Source organism: Protopterus annectens, chromosome 4.part1 (genome assembly GCF_019279795.1).
Source record: "Protopterus annectens isolate FY-2018-M chromosome 4.part1, PAN1.0, whole genome shotgun sequence".
NCBI classification, from domain to species: domain Eukaryota; kingdom Metazoa; phylum Chordata; order Ceratodontiformes; family Protopteridae; genus Protopterus; species Protopterus annectens.
Window position 1 is genome coordinate 378,543,062 of NC_056734.1, and position 20,005 is coordinate 378,563,066.

The 20,005-nt window shown below is 33.5% G+C and overlaps 1 protein-coding gene across 1 annotated transcript in view; it reads left to right on the forward strand.

Moving 5' to 3' along the window:
* LOC122801213 (5-hydroxytryptamine receptor 3C-like) overlaps window positions 1-20,005 on the forward strand; it is a 288,751-nt gene that overhangs the window by 47,351 nt on the left and 221,395 nt on the right. Inside the window, exon 3 of the mRNA XM_044070766.1 lies at window positions 15,031-15,075. Coding sequence (XP_043926701.1) covers window positions 15,031-15,075 — 45 coding nt within the window. The remainder of the gene's footprint in view (window positions 1-15,030; window positions 15,076-20,005) is intronic.

The following is a 20,005-nucleotide window of genomic DNA, read 5'->3' on the forward strand; positions in this document are numbered from 1 at the left end:
ATTAAGAGATTTTATATAGATGGGAACTATACTACCAAAAGTCAACTTTTTGCAGATGACATATTGCTAACCAGTGGTGACACTTATGCTTATTGGAGCATAAAATTAATTCAATAAACAGTTTTGAAAAAAATTCATGTTTAAAAATTTAATCATAATAAAACAAAAACATCACTTATTCAAAAAAATTAAATACTCTTTTAAAATGTTATAAAGATTTTAATTGTGAGAACTTACAAATAAAATATCTGGGAATTATTATTACATCTAATTGGAAGGATTCTGTTTTGGTAAATTTTATAAAAATGATATATTGACTAAATTAAGTAATAACTGGAATAAATTGCTTTTTTTTTACAATGGAGGACAGACTTACATTGAATAAAATGATAAATTTTCCAAGACTTGTATGTGCAGTCATTGGTTATGATTCCATCTAAAAGTTTTTAAAAAATTTAAACTCTATTTTACTTAATTTTTGTGGTATTCACAAAAAAAATATTTAACTGGTCTGTAAATGTTTGGGGAGAAGGTAGAATTGGTTTTCCAAATATTGAAGTATATTCTAAATGGCTAGATTATTCTTGTATTTCAGATTGGAAAGAAATGCATGAAACTATTTTAATTTCAAATCATAGACTGAAATAGAACAGAAAAAAATTATTATAAGGAATGGGAAAAGTAAACATTTCCTCTATTTTACTGAAATTATTGCTTTAGTTAAGACTATATGTTGTAAAGAATTGCATTTTTTAAATAAGAACATCAAATGTTACACATCAATATTTATCTTGGCAAAAGCTTAATGATTTATTAGAGAAATATTAATGGTTAAATTTAATGTAAAATTCTGTTATGGACATTGTATATTGTATATAGGTATTTGATGTTATGTTTTGTTAAATGTTTAATTTTTTCTGACTTTAACTTTGAAATTAATTAAAACAAGTCTTTAGAAAAAAGACTATGGTAAGAATAGGACTTTTGGAATGGTGTAATACATGTGATGTAGATGTAATTATATTAGAAGACACATGATTTTTAATAAATGAACAAAGATTACAAACAAAGAAACTATGGGGAAATATGGAAAATGACATATGTTCTGGAATAGCTGCACTCTGTAGAAATACAGTAAAGATAGCAGATGTAACTATAGCAAAAATAGGAAGATTAACCATTGTAGATTTAAAATGGAACAAGCAAGTATAAAGAATTATAACATATGCTTATATTAATTCTAAAGAAAGGGAAAGCTTTTTCATCAGATTTTAGATGTCAGTGATAAATATGAATATTATAACAGGAGACTTTAATTATGATTTTAAGAGACAAGCATAAAAAGAAAGGAAATAATATAAGAAAAATGTTAGACATAACATGTGGTAAGTTAAACATTTGGACAAAAATTCATGGAATTACAAAAGGACTGTGTATAGAATTGAAATTATTTTATAGTAGCAGAAGGTTTAGTTAAGGAGAAGGGGAGGTAGTTGAAACAGGATTTTCTGATCATCTTGCAATATGGCTAGAGATAAGGGAAACAAGGAATATATAAAGTTAGGCAAAGGAATAAAAAGGATAAATGAGAAAGCATGAAATGAAGAAGGAAAGAGATTAATAATACAGTTATGGAAAGATTGTATTACTATGCGAACATTTAATAAAAATTGGATTGAATGGGGGATGATATTTAAGGAAAATATAAAAAATGTTTTTACATTGGCAATATGAAGTGAGAAAAGTAGAGAAAGAAAAATGTAAACGGACATATATGATGCATTACAAGATTTAGAACATAATGACCAAAAGTACTTTGACAAAAAAAATACGAAACTCATTATATAAGAAAATATATTTTTTTACAAGGAAAAAGAAAAGTATCAAATTACTTAAGCAGATTACGAAAATAAGATGGTAGTGTAATGAGAGAATAAAAAATATAAAAGGAGAAATAGAAAAAACTCAGGAAAAGAGTACGAATAGTGTAGCAATATGTAGAAGAAATATTCAAAGAAAAAATATGGTAGTGAAAAAACATGGAAAGTAAAAAGTTAACAGAAAAAGAAAATATAGAGTTGGAAAAAGAGATTAATTAAAATAAGTTAGCTAAAGTATTAGGATTAAGTAAATACAGCTTTGGCTGCAAGACCAGATAGAATAGGGTATGAAATATATAAAAGATTAAGTGACTGGCAAACAAAAATATTTTTAAAGTTTTTGAAATAATAGTTACATGAAGGTTTTATGTATAAAGAATTATGTAGTGGAATACTTAAATTCATATGGAAGAAGGAAGGTAGAAGACAATTAAAAAATGGAGACCAGTAGTATTGAACAAATAATGACTATAAGATTTTTATGAAAATAATGCAAAAGTGATTTGAAACTAAAATAGAAAATATTATGGAAGATAGCATATATAGTATAAAGGGAAAGATTTGTCAAGAATTAGAGGAATTGAGAGAAATTGTGAGTGATATTATGAATAGAAAAGAAGAGGCAAAAATCATGACTGGAGACCTTAATACGGCACTTGACACAACTGAACATTACACCTTATGGGTAATAATAAAAGTATATAGTATAAGTTTGAAATTTAGGAAATTATGTATGTCAGTTTATAGTAATAACAAAGTAAAAATACATGTAAATGGGTGGTTAAGACAAGAGGCACATATAAAGATTGGTTTAAGACATGGATATCCAATGAGTTGTATACTCGTTGCATTAGTTATGAATGTGATAGTATGTGAAATAAATTCAAAATGAAGGAGGGGTATATAACACCTGATGGGTTAAGAATTCCAGTTCTGTTAACATATACAGATTGCATTATTAAAATTGCAAAGAGCAAAATTTGGATAAAAGATGTAAGAATCTACACAACTGAGTGCCTAGAGATGATAGGAATGGCTTTAAATAAAGATAAAGTAAAGGTTTAGGTGCTGTAGTAAAAATGGGGCATATATTTTATAATGAATGACATTTCTGTGTTAGGTATAAAATTTGGGAATAAAGATGTAAATAAAATTCAATGGGAAAAACAATATAAGAAATAAAACAAACCTATCTTTTCTGGGGGACATAAAAATTATCATTCAACAAAAAGGCTTATTTGATAAATTCAGTACTGAGCAGAAAATAGCATACTTAACACGTGTATTCATGTTGCCAGCAGTATTTGAAAAGGGATTACTGCAGACATTTTTTTCATTTATATGAGGTTCTAGATTAACTCAGTAAAGGAGGAGTTTTGTGTGTAAATAAAGAAGGAGGTTTAGAGTTAATTAATCCAGTGGTATTGCTGCTTCACTAAATTTGTACAAAGTGTTAAAGTGGATAAATGAAAAAGAAGATAGATTAGTAGTAACATTGTATAAATATAAGTATGATACATTTTGGGGGTATGGTAAAAAGAGTAAAAGAGAAAAAGAGTGTATAACTGAGGAAATAAAATGTTACCAAGAAAAAATATTTTTGTGGAAAATAAAAATTGATGATACAGAAAAATATTGAAAAGCATGGTATAAGAATGGAAAGATGAAACATTATTATGTAAAACCATGAGGAAATCTAATAGGTGATGAAATTAAAGCTATAGAAACAAGAAGCAAATGATGTAATCAGAAAGAAGAATGTCAAGATGTTTTATGGAAACTGTTAATAGATAAATTGCCAGTAAAAACAAAATGTGATATAAAAAGAAAAGTGCTAGAATACGTTTACATTGTGAAGAAAAAACTATGGAACATGTGTTTTTGAAAGGTAAAAGAGCAAAAAAGTCACTGGGAAAACTATGTAAAGAAGATTTTTTTAAAGATATAAAAGAAAGTGGATAAAACAAACATGGATATGATTAAATATGGATATAAGAATAGAAGTAAAGAATATGTTAAAAGAATAGATAAAAAAGTTAGTTTATATTATATGGGCTATATGGAATAAAAGAATAAATGAAATTATCCTTAATGGTAAATGGATATTAGCACCAGTATTAAGTAAAATCAGATAGTGGTTATGGAAAAAGGATTGGGGGGGTCTAATAGGGATGAAAATTTAGTATGACTCTAAACAGATTTGTATATGTACATATTTGTACACTTGTAAATATTTGAAAATATGTAAATATTTTGTAAATAAGAGTTATTTTTGCATATAAATAAAGGACCCCCTACTCTTTCCACAAGGTGCTGTGGAATCTTTTACATCCACCTGAGCTACTACCAACTCAAATAAATGGTGCCTCAGTTTAACATCTCATCTGAAGGAAGACATGCTCAGGAGTACAGCAGCCCCCTTATGCTGCACTGCATTGTCAGCAATTGATTTACCTGGTGTTGGAATAGAACCCATAGCTTTCTGTAGGAATGGTGAATGTGCTATCTGCTCCACCACTGACTCTGCCAAGATGTTGACAAAATGAACATTCAACACATCAAGCCATGAACTGATTGGGAAAATACAGTGAGATATCATGAATCCAATCTACCTGTGCATAGGACTGAACTGCAGACTGTTAAGTGCTAGGATGTCTGAATAACCTGTCTTATCTATAAATCCTACCAGAACTTTCCCCACAATAAGTTAAGCCTAGCATTCAAGGAGACAGATAGATTACCCAATATAGGAGGCCTGTTTTCTTCTCACTAAGACATATAATAGATTGGTTATCAGTTCTGAGCACTTGATTGTCCCATAGGACTAGCACAGGGGTGTCCAACCTTTTGGCTTGCAGGGGATGCATTGAGTGAACAGAAATTGTCTTGGGGCCACATATAAAATATAGGTTCATAGGTTCATAGGTTCATACTAGGCTATCTTATGAGAGACTGAATAGAGCTGGAGTTCTTTCAGTCGGGCAGCATAAGACATATTTTGAGACCCTTTATCTTTCGATGACCTCCCTTGATCTAGATGTGATGTGTTTGCTTGTACTTCAGAAAAGTAGATGCGTCAACCAAGTTAGGTTATATCATATAGTTAACTCTTTCGCTGCCACGGGAGACCAAAGTCGACCTCCTGGCTGTACTGTAGGTGCATTCGAACAATTAATAAATGAAATAAATACTTAATATTTGCCTTAAAATTCTAATTCTCATTCTGATTTTAATTCTCTAATCTAACTGTTAATTTTAACATCTTAGTTAATATACAGATTTTTTTTTTGCAAATAAACAGATATTCACTACAGCACTAGCATTTCTCAGTGGGAAAACCACTCCAGAAGTCCATCTACATACAATGTCAACATTAGTAGTCCTACAATACTATAATCCACAAAAATAAGCCAACAAATTTGCAATAAAGTAAAGAATTCACATTACTGACTTAATAAAACAATTCTGAATAAGCTACAAGAGGGTCTCACCCAAACAAATGACTGGTACCAGAAACATGGCCTCAAGCTAAATGCCAAAAAATGCACAATCATCCCCTTTGAGGAGAGTGATGTCCCCACAAATTATCACATTAATAACAATGTTGTAAGCACACAGTCAGTTGTGAGGTGCTTGGGCACCCAGGTTGATAGAAACCTGACTTTTGACCAACACGTCTCCATTGTACGGAAAGCTTTTTACATGGCCCACCTCATTAGTAAGGGTATCTCATCCAGGGACAAGGAGGTCATAACATCCCTGTATTCTTCCTTTACAAGAGCAATTATTGAGCGCAACACCCCTATTGGCAAGTGCCTCAGCAAAATACCATGCCAAAAGAAAGACTACAACCATTTCTGACAAAAAAAGGTCAAAGGACTGAGTTCACTTAGTTATCCAAACAGACTAAAAAGCTTCTTGCTTTCCTCTGTCTCTCACTGGTCCCTATAAATTTCATCACTGGCTTGCTTTCCAGGCTAAGAAAGATCCTGCCTTAAGAGACTTTATCCACCTCAGAAATACTGGTTATATTTAAAACACTCACTACAAAGACCACAGCCTTCACTGCAACATAAACAAGCCACTTTGTATGGACAGGTTCTTGACACAAAAACTTTCAACTTCTGTAAAAAGCTCCTCTCATTATCAAACAATGTAGTTCAACAACACTACAACTGGATGGATAGCCATTTATGTACTCCTTAAGTAAGAAGCATAGCCTTCATCAAACTGGAAGGAAAATCCACATACTAAACTTTCCCAGCTGGATGGTTAAGATCTAATATTGGTTACTCAAGTCTATTTGTCTAAGAAGAGGGGCCTATTTAACTAAGAATTCCATTTGCAAAAATATATTCAGTATACATATTGAATCTGTCTCTCTTATACACACACACACACACACACACACACACACACACACACACACACACACACACACACACACACAGAAAAGGAGCCCCTACTTGTAAAATAGGCAACCTCAGTAATCACATGACAGAGTCTCACTGATTGAAATTGTCTGGAAGTCAAAATATCTGAAAAAAAAATCATAATAGAGATGGATTCATCCATGCAATTTCCCACCACCAAAAGGACCATCAATAAATCAACAAACAACTGCTCAGCAAAAATTAAATCAATAAGAAATCTATGAACTCTCTAAGATCATACTACATACTGGAGTAAACATATAACTTCCCTTCAATTTAAAGCCATTTGACATTCAGCCATTTTAATTTGTGCAGAAGTTATTCACAGACTGACCGTTTACTAAGCTGTAATGCTGACCATCGCTTTTGAAAAAAACAAATTCCCACACTTTGTCAATAGCTCAAAGTGAAGAAAGGATTACTTTTTTTATTTATTATGAATTTATTTAATTTTGGAAAACATTTTTAAAATTGTTAAATTGATCACACACCCAGAAACACAGAAAAGTTATTGTGATCACAGACTGCCGCAAGAAATCAGTCACAGCACACTATGCTTACGTCCGAACCAATGAAGCATACCTGTCAATTCCAAAATAATTAAAGTAGCATAATAAGAAAGTTATTTGCAAGGTTACATGGCAGTTTATATTGGAAATAAGTGGAGATATTAAAAATGCTGTTTCTCATAATTATGCTGAAAAGTCTTCCAAGGTAAATACAACCTTCTGATTTACAATGGAACCATACCTCTCAACCTTAGAGCAAGAATTCTGGACAAAGCGAAAAATAAAATTGGGACACAGGCCCAAAAATAGTTATGCATCACAGACACCATTGAAACAAGTGTAGCTGCAAACATTATACATCACGTATAATGTTTCTATCCCATTATTGTCAGTTAAGCATTATATGGCTCATTCAATCCTGCCTTCTTTTGCAACAAAGAAAACCATACTTTGAAATGACAAATCCATTAAAAATAATAAAACACATTGGCTCCACATCCTGCAACTTCCTACCTGCAAACAACCACAGAGCTTTCACTGAAACTAGGTCTGCTTATTTCCACAGAATGACACTTCTCCCTAATTAAGTCTAATGGTATACAATCTACCAGGATCTGGACTACCTGAAATAAATTAAATTATGGCCTGTAAACTGCAAGTGCACTTTGTTTAATTAAACTACATTTCAAAGCCCATTTGCTGTATTTTTTCAGTAACATCCCAATATCCATTTCCAGGTCACTTTACAAGACATTGACAGTGGTAGACTTAGCATCCTCCAGATCCCTACAGGACCACACTCATACTTCTAACATTGTACATTAAATGTAAATATCCATCCACTGTAAATGGCAAGAAGCTATGTCTTAAAAAAATCTATTTTTGGCATTCCTAGTACCCAAGTATCAGGTTTTGAAACAAAGAAACATATTCTCCACAGTTTGTAAATCTCTGTCTGTAATAATCATCTACTGTTGCAGCACTCCCAACACAAACACACACATGCACACTAAAACCCCCATTTAAAAAATGACATTGTGCCCACCTGATTTGCCAGTATTGATGATCCACCAAAGATATGCTTACTGTTGTCCAATCTACCACTGCTTAGAACCCACCAATGACAAGACAATAAACTTTATATGCCACAGTCCCACATTAGTCAATCCACTACTGACCCATTAACCCTAGGCTGCTGTCTCATTCTTACTCCCTGGGACTGCATTACCTTGGATGACTACTTTTATTTCCTAAGCAAAAGACACAAATTGGAAGATGAGGCAAAAATCCAGACATTCTTCGAAAATCCATACAGTTGAAAAGTATGATTTAATATTGAATACAACACTCTCCCTGTCAGAAAAGCTGAAATTTAATGAAAGTGTACTTTTAATGTAGGATGCATTTGTGAGCTAACTTGTTTGTACATTAGCCAGGGTCTCTCTGTCTCTCTGTCATGCACACATAAACACACACACACTTCTACTTTCACACACACAAACATTCTGCTTTCATGCATGCACTCACTCATACCATACTTACCTATTAACACAGGTTAAGTGCTGTCTTTTTAAAAGGCAATGGCAGCAAATCCATAGACGAGTCCCTCTTCAGCAAGAACACACACATTGATTCTTTGGCACGAAATAATGGCGCGAACACACAGACCCTTCTTTGGCGCAAAAAAATCAAAACTAGAAGGATGCTTTGGTGCATGCGCACACCGATGTTAGAGTTACAGGTCATGGGCACGAAAAACACAACAAAAAAGTGTTTTGGGGCATGCGTACATCGATGTTGGAGTTAGAGGTAGAGGGCCACATGGCAGAGCTCTGAGGGCCGCATGCGGCCCGCGGGCCCCAAGTTGGACACATCTAGTCTAGCATCTGAACAACCTCAGGCAAAGGCCATTGTTTTGAAGAAAGGTTTTATACTGTACATTTATTGCAATAATCAAGGAAATGTGTAGAGAAATATTTAACAAATAGAATACTTTTTGAGCAGTAGCCTTCATGCTTCATAGATTTCACTTTGGAGATGTTAATTCTCTACATTCAAAAGTTTCATTATAGAAAAGGAGATCTGATACTCAAACAAATAAGGCACCCCATAATCCCAATAAATTTCCACTGAAAGCAGTTCTTTACTGAGTGCTGTAATGCTTGAAATTCCCTAAGCATTAAATTAGTCTAGCTTGCAGCTGTTTGATAAATGGAAATGCATGAGGTATGGGAAGATGAGTCAGGTCATGGAATATTTGTATGAAAAGCACTATTACAACAACTGTGACACTGGATGGAAAAGATAAGTACAGCATCTTCTCAGAGTATTATGTGCTAACTACTTTCCACAACAGAAGGATGTATGTTTGTATGGCTTACATAAGGACATTTTCCACTAATTTTACAGTTTATCAGTAGTCCAGTTGTCTGGACTATAGATAGGGCAAATCTAGCAAGATACATTTTCAGTCAGGAAAGGCCCTTCATTTACCCTGGGAAGTGCATAAACATTATTAAGAATCAATGCAACTTGGGAAGGATTACTATGCCATTCAGTGTGCCTGATGTAGCTATAAGGTCTGCTCATTAAGCAAGGAAGGAAGACACTTGGCTGAAATGAACACATGGATCTCCGTCCAAATGGAGAGGTGAGGGGACAAAGGGAAATCTTGCTGACTGTGGAAGGGATGACATTAGTAAGCACCAAGGCCATTTGCCACTTATGCCAGAGTCTAATTCTACTGCACCATATCTACCCCGCACAAAAATGTTTTAAAAAAGACAGGGCCAATAAATGGTATCCAAAGCCTTAGAACTCTATAAAAGAGCCTCTTCCAGTTCTGCAGAATGTTTTTCTTTTCAATCTGATTAAGCACCACATAGTATTTTATTGTTCTTATTATTTCAGTTTCTAACCAAGCCTACCAACTCTAAAATAACATGCATTAGTCAGGCCACTGGAATTCTGGGAAATAATTTTATGACTGATCTGATAACAGCTATTGGTCCATAACTGTTGACACTCAATGAGTCTTTGCCAGGCTTGTGGAACAAAGATAAGTGCCTGATATATATACTTATCTGAAATAATTTTCCTATTTAAAATATAATTCAAGGAAGTCAACAAACTGTGATTTACTGATTTCTAACCATCTTATAGAAATCTGTGGGAAGACTTTCCAGATGTAGAACTTATGAGGATTTAATTATACCTTCACAGATCTTGGCAATTTATAATAAACCTATCTTTAATGTCTACTCTGGGAAAATTCTAGTTAGTACAGCAAGTTTGTCTTTTACAAATGAAAACACCCCTGAAGTACTAGAGCAGATGTCAGATAAAGCAATTAATAGTAACCATAAAAAACATCATTAATTTAAGATAAACTCTGTGCTACGGTTTTGTTCTAAAATAACAGACATGCCTTCCAAAGCCCCTCTTTCTCACACAGTTAGCTAGTAATCATGTTTGTTTACTTTCCTAGAAGAAGCTCATTTGAGCCTTAAATAATAATGCTGCTTAGTATTTTTACATTTTTAGCTGTGGTTCAACAGCTCACATTCTGTACTGCAATGTATAGTAGGTTCGCCTCTTATCTGTGACCCTGCTGATCTGAATACCATTAATCCTACCACTTGACATGACATTCAATACTCTTAGATACAACAATAGATGAAGGTAAAAGAATAGTTTAGGATATTTGTACTCTTTGCAGCCAATGATTTTATTCTCAGTTTGGCATCCTTAGTAAAATGGAATTAAGTTTCTGACATTCTTGACGCATTATTTCATTACTAAATTTCTGAGTAACAGGACTGCAGCATGATAAAATAATTAAGAGGCCTTTGTATACCTAGAGATCCCACACATAGCAATAGTTTTGGGTATAGAGAATAGTGCTGATATGGCTAATGAGTTGCAACCATCCTTGTTGGAAATTATAGCAGGATGTAGCAATCTCCAATATATTTATTAATTGGAAGGCTTTAATCAGGTTGATGTGGTACTGCTGTGCCTTTTCTATGAGACTCATTAGAGTCTTCCAGTTAATCCATTTCATTAATATGCTAAAATTAAATTTACTTCACAATGCTACCCAACATCTTCTGAACCTGCTTATCTATTTTGGTAACTATATGCAAATATAATGGAACCATATAAATCGATCATATCACTACCTCATTTTCTGGAAGAATTTGAGGCACTCAATTGCCAGTCACTGTTTACTCACAACTGTTTCTGCTTAAAGCCTCAAGAGATTTTAAGTTTTTCTTGGATCAGAGTAATGTCTCTGTGTCACCTATTTAAATAAAAAAGATTCTATCATCTATTTAACTTACGTACCTAAACCCTTATATATTCCAAGCAGATATATCAGCTCACCCCATTAGTAAAACTTGAAGCAGGGTAGGCTAAGTCAACCTCATGCAATCTCTGGCTACTGGATCTCCAAGCAAATACCTTTATGGAAACAAAGGAAACTTACTGCTGTAGTCAAGAAAAAATAAATAAAAGTTGTGTATGTGCAACCAAATTGAACAATAGCTTGAGAAGCAGCTGCAGCTAACTAAAAAAAAAGCAAACTAGATAATACTTCTAACTCTAGAGAGAAATATATAAATGCAAACTAGACCCCTAGTCTAGCTGGTTTTACAAAAACATACTATCAAACAGAATAACTCATTTTATCCTGCCTTGATTTTCTACACAAATCAAACATCTTTGCAGCGCATCTTTGAAGCAATTATTTTAAATGTTAAATTACCCAATAGAGTGGGCACGCTGATGTGATTTTGTGTTTTAGCGAAGCATATATCTTTACAACAATGCACTCTGTGTCCCTAGAAGCTAAGATTAAAATACCCTAACCTCTCTTTCAGAATCTTCTTTCTATTGTTTTATAATGGCAGTACTCAATTACTTCTTACTTTTAGAACCTGTAGTCATAGTATCATTAATTACATTGCAGTGTCTCTCACGGATTTATGTTCTTATTCTTCTTTTATAGACATTATCACACACCCTTTGTTTCAGTTGCAAAGCTGTAAGAAAGTATTTAGAACTATGAATACTCTTCCTACATTCACTCTCTCTAACAAGCAGAGTATCACATTTCATACCATTCCACTCTCAACTGTTCACAGTAAGCTTGCAAATTCAGACAGCAAATTTATGGTTTCAAGAGGAGGAGGAAAAGATGGCAGGCCTACAGTAACTTGCTCTAGAGACTTTTCTTGGTAAGATTTATTTAATGTAATGGCCCATATGATGTGGAAGTCAGGAAGACAAATTCTTTTACAAGGTATAATGAGATAATCTGAGAAAGCAGAATAAAGGAAATGCTAAAGAATTTGAGAAACAGCTTAATCATGCTTTACATACATATATATGACACTGTAGGAATCATTTTGTTCAGACAAAAATATTTTTTTTGAGATTGGTTAAAGTCACATTTAGAGTATTAGTGTCAATTAACAATGACTAGGAAACACAATGAGAGCAACCATCTCTACTTTTGTATTACACAATTAATAACATGCTACAAAATTGGTTATGTAGATTTTGTCTTTTCTTGCAGGATTTTGTATATTTAAAACAACCAACCATTTACTGGTATTATATAGTAGTGAGAATATGTATGATCTTAGGGTGAATAATTCCACTAAAACTATGGTATAAGAATAACAAACTAATTCTGTGTATACTTTTTTTTGTGTAGCTGTGTTAGTGGATATTAGTTAGCCTTGCCATCAAATGTTTATGGATATAAGTGCATAGTACTTTAAAACCAAATTTTCATTCATAAAATGTCAGAACTTCTTCAGAACTAAAGTGCATCTAATAAAAAGTTCATTTAAAAACAATTACTCTGTCAACATAGTGTTTTTCAACTCCCAACCACCAGCAATATACACAACCATGTGATACTCCCCAATGCTTACCTAGCAGGCAAAGATTTTAAATAACCTTTTAGATGAATGCCATCATTCAAACCAGTTTTCATGTCTGTACACAATAACAACTGTCATTCAAACTTTTTCATTTGGGAAAGGTTATTAAAAAACATGTTTTTTGGGCCCAAACACAAACAATCTACTATCGGGGTTGAGGGTTGGCATAATGCCTAATGTATATAACTTCACAGACACAAGGTACAAGGTTTGATTCTCATCTTTGATAAAATATTGGCTATGCTTAAAATGACCTATAAGGACAACTAGCCTAGTACTTGCCAAAGAACCTACAAAGCTGAAAACGCCTTAAAATAGACATGTGGTTTTGTATTTGTAAAGTACATATTGTTTTATTTAGTTTTGATTGCATAACCATATTCATATATTTCTTCTGACATTTTTCACACATAGAAGACATTTCAGCTTAAATGGTTAGTCACATATATCAAAGTATAATTCTGTCTTAAGAGGGTAGGTATAACAAAAGGACCTCCTTGATGTACAGTCATTGCTTATGTAGGCCACAAGGATAGGTACCTTTTGGCTTATTAGTCTCAGGGAAAATATATAATTGTCCCTCTCTAGGAAACTCTTAAGGTTCCTTGTCTTTTTTTGTACAAAATTAGGAGTGTTGCCTAACGCCAACAAAATATTTGGGATACTTATAATAATTTACCAGTTGTTTTCATCAGATTTATATCATAACTAAAAGTGCATATCAGTACTGCAAAACATTTATTAAAGTTTTTTGTCAGTAGAACTCAGACTGTATTAGGTAACTCAGATCTTACAATGGGTAGGACATATAAACGTGTGTGTGTGTGTGTATTTATATTTATATATAAATATGTATATACACACTATCTTGGTGTCTATCCACTGCATCTCTCTCTCTCTGTAGATATATATATATATATATATATATATATATATATATATATATATATATATATATATATATATATATATATATATATATATATATATATATGGGTCTAGGACTATTCACTGAAAGCACATTTCACTGAAAGTCAAATGACTGTGCACAAATCACTGAAAGCTCAATTCACTGAAAACACAATTCACCAAAACACATTTCAGTGAAATGTGGTGCAACCCTGGAGTTAGTATATATAGTAAGGGAGGGTGTGGGGGGCACCGGCCCCCACATTGGGGGGTGTGGGGGGCCTAGGCCCCCTCATAGTTTTGATATATATTATGTTCAGAAAAGAGTAATTTATTGGAATTGCAAGTATCCATGTATATAGTTCAAAATATTTAAAATAGGTGCCCCCAACACCCCCCTTACTATATATACTAACTCCAGGGTCGCACTACAGTGGGGAAAAGGCCATATATAACTTTCAGTGAAATGTGTTTCAGTGAATTGTGTTTTCAGTGAATTGAGCTTTCAGTGAATTGTGCACAGTCAAATGTGTTTCAGTGAAATGTGCTTTCAGTGAATAGTCCTAGACCCATATATATATATATATATATATAATATTATATTATATTATGTGTGTGAGCTTTTCATTGATGTGTGTTTCCATCGATAACTGAAAATGTCGGTAGAGCTAACTGAAATTCAGCTGATCAAACATTACTGGCTTTTTCACAATGAGATTGTGGTACACAGAGGATTGGGGAATATGTTCTTTCTCCACTGTATTATGATCTCAGAGTTGGCATATATAATTAGCAAGAGGGGTGATGGTGCAGGAGGGGCTTGCCCCATTCAAATATTTTTCTTATCCTTTGTGGAGTGATGTTTACTGTCTTTGACCATTAGCTATCAATCATTGGTAGACAGACATTTTGCATTTTCGATGAAAGTTTATATATATATATGGGTCTAGGACTATTGCACAAAGCTGCAATAGCCGAACCCAACATCACCGAACACATTTTAATGAAAGTGCTTTTACTGAAAAAGTAATTACACACACACACACACACATATATATATATATATATATATATATATATATATGTGTATATATATATATATATATATATATATATATATATATATATATTTATATTTATATATTTATATTTCATATGATCTCAAATATTTTGTGGAACTGACAAAAGCCTTACTATAATAGAACAGCACATTAACATTAACCATTATAAGATATCAGCTACATTTATCCATTATCTTTTTAAAACTTGTTTCAGTACCTAATTTGAAATATTAATTTTTTAAGTTATCTTTTTGAACTCTCTAACTTTTTTTTCTTCTTCCAAGAATGAAAAAGTTCAGATTCTGACGACTTTTCTGTGGTTTGTCATGGTAAGGAAGCCGATTTATTTGTCTGTGCATGTATTACTGTTACTTAGCTGTAACTTCCTGCTGTGATTCTTCTTTAACTTGTTGTAAGTATACGGCACCTTTTTGTGTGGTTTTACTGCCCGGAACCTTGGCAGTCACTATTCCTGTGATCGATGCTTGCTGTTATTGCGCTGTTCTCCAGGTATGCGCCATATCAAATCTTACCTCTTACAACTACATCTAACTATACATTTTGTATGTGTGCCATTAAAGTCAATGCTTAGAGTTCAGTGCATTTAATGTACATTCTGCATTCTTAAGTACAATGTCTTATTAGTTACCTCATAAATGTATAATTACTGTTAATGCTTATAGTTTATACTCCAGTCACACAACAATTGTAAAATTTGTTATGTAATTTTACAAATATGTTGTTGCCTCTGACTCAAGTGTGTATGTCAGGTTAAAGCCTGAAAAGTGTCTTTGGACCAGTGTACTTACCTGGTTACCATATGTATAAATAAATTAAATTACTTTCTAACTTGCATTTAGTAAAGGCACCTGAAAAAAACTTTGAGTCTTCCTACCACCTGTGCAACATTTTTAAACATGAGAACGTTCTTGTAGTGGACCTAGTTGTACAGTATTCTGTCAGGAGATTCAGACTGTACTGGAGTATTATACCTTTTGTACCTCATATTTTCTGCCTTTACCTTGACTGCTGTGGTTCATTTGTAGAGGGCAGAACCCTACCTTTTCTCCAATGAGTATTTAAACAGTGCCCACTATGAGATGAAGCATTTAATATCATAGGGCAGCAGGTAATATCCTATGAGAAGAGACTGATAGTTAGCTATAACTGCCATAATTTGCATTTCCTTTTATTTTCTTTAGTTTTACTTCATGTTAGCATATATCTCTTATATTCGGGACTCAAAATACAATTAACAAACATTGTCAGTGGCTGCTTTAGCATTAAAACAGTTGGTCAAAACTGGTAGAATATATGGGTTGATAACTGCACTTATGATCATTGTTTTATTTACTTTATATTTTACTTTCAGTCTATGGAATCTCTGCCTTCAGGAACTGTACTTAACTGTTTGGGTCAGCAGCTGACTGAGCTACAGGCATGACTGTGTCTGTGAAAACTGGCTTCCATGGTTGTAGTTTTGTACAGCGCAGTACCATTTCCTTATAACTGAGGAACATCACAGTATTGACGTGTCACTGGCTGCTTTAACAGAGTTAAACTGGCTGAAAAAGACCAGCAAGTTCCAGCTCAGTGAGAGGATATAAATATTCATCATGTCTTTGTGCTGTCTTGCATTCTGGTGAGTTGGCTTGTGGAAATAGAGAGCTAGCTAAAAGCTGACTAACTGAAATGCATAATGATTTCCGTTAGGAAGGGATTTGGTATTCTCTGGCCAGCAATGATATAAGAAAAGCATCCATCATTTATTTATTTATGGAGGTAGTTTTATGGAGTAATAATATGGTTTTCTTATTTGTATTGATATATACACTAATTTTCTAAGGTATCTCACACAGGGGTGTAACCAGGTATTTACACAGGTAACAGCTCCATGCAGAACCACTGCCACTATGGTAGAAAGTAGATTACCACCCTGTTGAGGTTATAGAAGTTTTGAAAAAAAAAAGCCAAAAGTCTTAGTAATAAGATGGTGACTACAAGTATTCCTCTGCTTAAAAATAAAAAAACAGAAAAACAACTCAAGACTGGAGTCTGTGCATCTGTTAACATAGGTGATACTGAATATACCATTATATGGAAGTCTATGTTCCCTGCGCAGCACAAAGACTTCCTGACTAAACTCCAGGGTGTAGAAATCAATGGAAATACAATCCGTAGAGAAGATTTCATCCCAAACATCTACTTTGTAAACTACTCTGTGCCAGACAAATGTGCCCAGATGTTACTAAATTCTGCTTATCAAAATAATCTGGAAAACGCAAAATGAAATCCAAACTAGGGACAGAAAAATATTGGCTATCATACTGACAAACCTAGAAACGTTCAGGTCTTCACCCATGTTTATACCCATTTTAATTAACATAAATAATTTACTCTGATATTGTTCCTAAACTGTATTAGTGGAAACACTAAGATGTAATAAATGACTATGAGACAGTGAATGACATATGAAAACAAAGTGGGTACTGTCATCATTAACCCAAATAAATCTCCTTAGGATTCTAACAATGAGTTCTATGATATTATTAACTTCTACATTCAGGAATGCATACTATAAAGACAAATAAATAGGTATACTAGCAAAAAAAAAAAAAAACTATGGCTGAATTACAAAAAATCATTAAGATACACAACAAAGAAACGGGTACTACTTAAGTTTCAAAATTTAAACTAGCCTTACTTGCTTTTTGGTCAAGTCACACAGAGTTATGAAATCAGTTTAATCGCAAAAGCTTTAATTACATCAGAAAATTGATATTGAAAAAATATGTAAAGGTAACATGCTATCAATAAACAAAAATTGATCAACTAGCTGCAGGTCACAGAAAATTCACTTGAATTGAAATTATGTGCAGACTGCACGGTAAGCAGACACATTATATGAGAGTGTTGTTAAACAGGGGAAGACACCCCTTATATAACTCCAAATGTAATGTTTGTTAGGAGTTGGAATAAGTTTACCTAAAAGACTCAAGTACAAGGTTTAATTATCACCTTTGGTCACTGAAGAGCTTTCCATTTATACTTCTTTCATAATCCCTATGGTTCCAGATATATGAACATTTGTTTGAAATGCAAGGACATAATTTGATTCTGTCAAAAAGCTTAGGTTCCACCCATTGGAAGTTACAGTGCAAACTTCCTGAGCTCCATTGGAGTGAATGAGTTAACTAAACAGGGCTTTGGGGCTATTGTGAATTTTTTCTTGTCTCATTAATCATTTCATTCCCTCACAACTCCCTATGAACCCCCTGCCAGGAGTTTTTTGTCCTATCTCTATACTCTCTGTCTTAGAGATTGTTGAGAGGTGATCTATACCTGGCATACAAGGCATCCTTGGATCCCAGTCTGATGCACCTTTTACATATCTGCATAATGAATAGCATCAGAATTACTTGAGCTAGAGATTGAAACTTTGCTTGTGACATAAATAGGACATGTTGGAGGGACACGTATGTGACTCAGAATTCCCCTTCTGTGGAACAGACTTCACTTCCATGTGAAGCAGAGCTCTACCCTAACCATATTCAAGAGAAAGCTGAACCATTAAATGGGAAATCAGAAATATACCCTAGGTCTAGCATCTATGTCCTTAATGGATAGAGGCAGACTGCAAATATTGCCCAAGCTTACATATGCCCCTTAAAATAACATCTAAGATACATAAACTTATCGGATACATTTGGGAAGCCTGGCTAGACTTACAAAGGACAGCTCATAAACTTGAAGGATACATTTGGGATGTTTGGCTAGTCTCATTAAGGCCCCAGAGGTTGTTAGCCTTTTGTACACCTATGAACCTATGACCTGGTTTGAGCCTGAAATTGGTAAATGTCGATCAGCGCACTACCCCAGTAAAAATATAAATAGATTAGTTAATTAATTAATAGATACATTTATGAACCTATGCTGCCCCAAATAAAATAATAAACTCAGGTTCCATTAATTGGTGGTTTCCTTCAAGAATCAAGGAAAAGCTGACTAACCCCATCTCAATCATATTAAATAATATGTAAGCACATGCACATGTTTCTGACCTATGGTGCAAGCTGCAGTGGAGCTGGTTCACAAAAAGAGAGCTAATATTGGACCAAGATAATTTTAGACCCATCAGCCTGACCAATATTTTATGTAAACTCATGCAACTACTTATTGTGACCTTGCTAAAACATTCGATAATGTTCACTGTAAGGGAATAATTAAAATGTAAATGCCAAACATCATTAATTCAATGGCTAGAGCAATGATTATGCAATAAGACATAATAAGTCAGAATGAAGGTTATTTCATTTCAGTGGGGTTACCGTTTCTATACCAACAGGCTCTACTCTAGATTTACTTTTTTGGGGACTATTTTCAAGTATGAATGTGGGAATAAGTTCTGTTAATGACTGCAAACTGAGTAACATAATTACTTCAATAAAAGATAACAATATTCTTCAAGATGATCTTTAAACATATATACCTGGTAGTAATGGCCTTATCTTTACCATCAGTAAACCTAGTATCATGAGACTTGTCAAAAAGGGCATGAGTTATTATTATATAAATGGTCAGTTCAAACAAAAATGACACTATCATCACAAATTAAGAGGAGTTGATGGAAAGTCATTTAAATATTAACCACTATGCATGTATCACAATCAAAAAAGCATAGTCTATAGCACATCTAATTGTAAAGGCTTGATATCTGGTCACTTCAGATAGATTACTTTATACCTCACTGGTCTGACTCCTGAATACAATTTTGTAGCACTTGATCAGCTCATCTAAAACAACTTAAATCTGTATCATTCCTTAATAATAATAAAAAAATGGCTGCAAAAGCATGTTTCAGAAATTCTTTGAGATTTATCAGTATATTATGTTTCTTAGGTGTCTTAAAGGTGACCTCTGCCTAATCTATAAAGCAAGGTCTTATCCAGTTCTGTTTGCAAGCCTTACCTGGATCTCCTTACAGATGTGTCTTCTGTTTGTGAGAAAGAAGCTTTTGTCCCCCCACTTCTTTATTAAATTAACTCTTGTCTTGTTTGTTGCTTGTAATGTGCTGCATACAATGTGGTATAGTGATGTTGCTTGTAATGTGCTGTATACAGTGTGGTATAGTGATGTTGCTTTTAATGTGCTGCATACAGTGTGGTATAGTGATGTTGTTGCTTGTAATGTGCTTCCTACAGTGTGGTATAGTGATGTTGCTTGTAATGTGCTGCATACAGTGTGGTATAGTGATGCTGT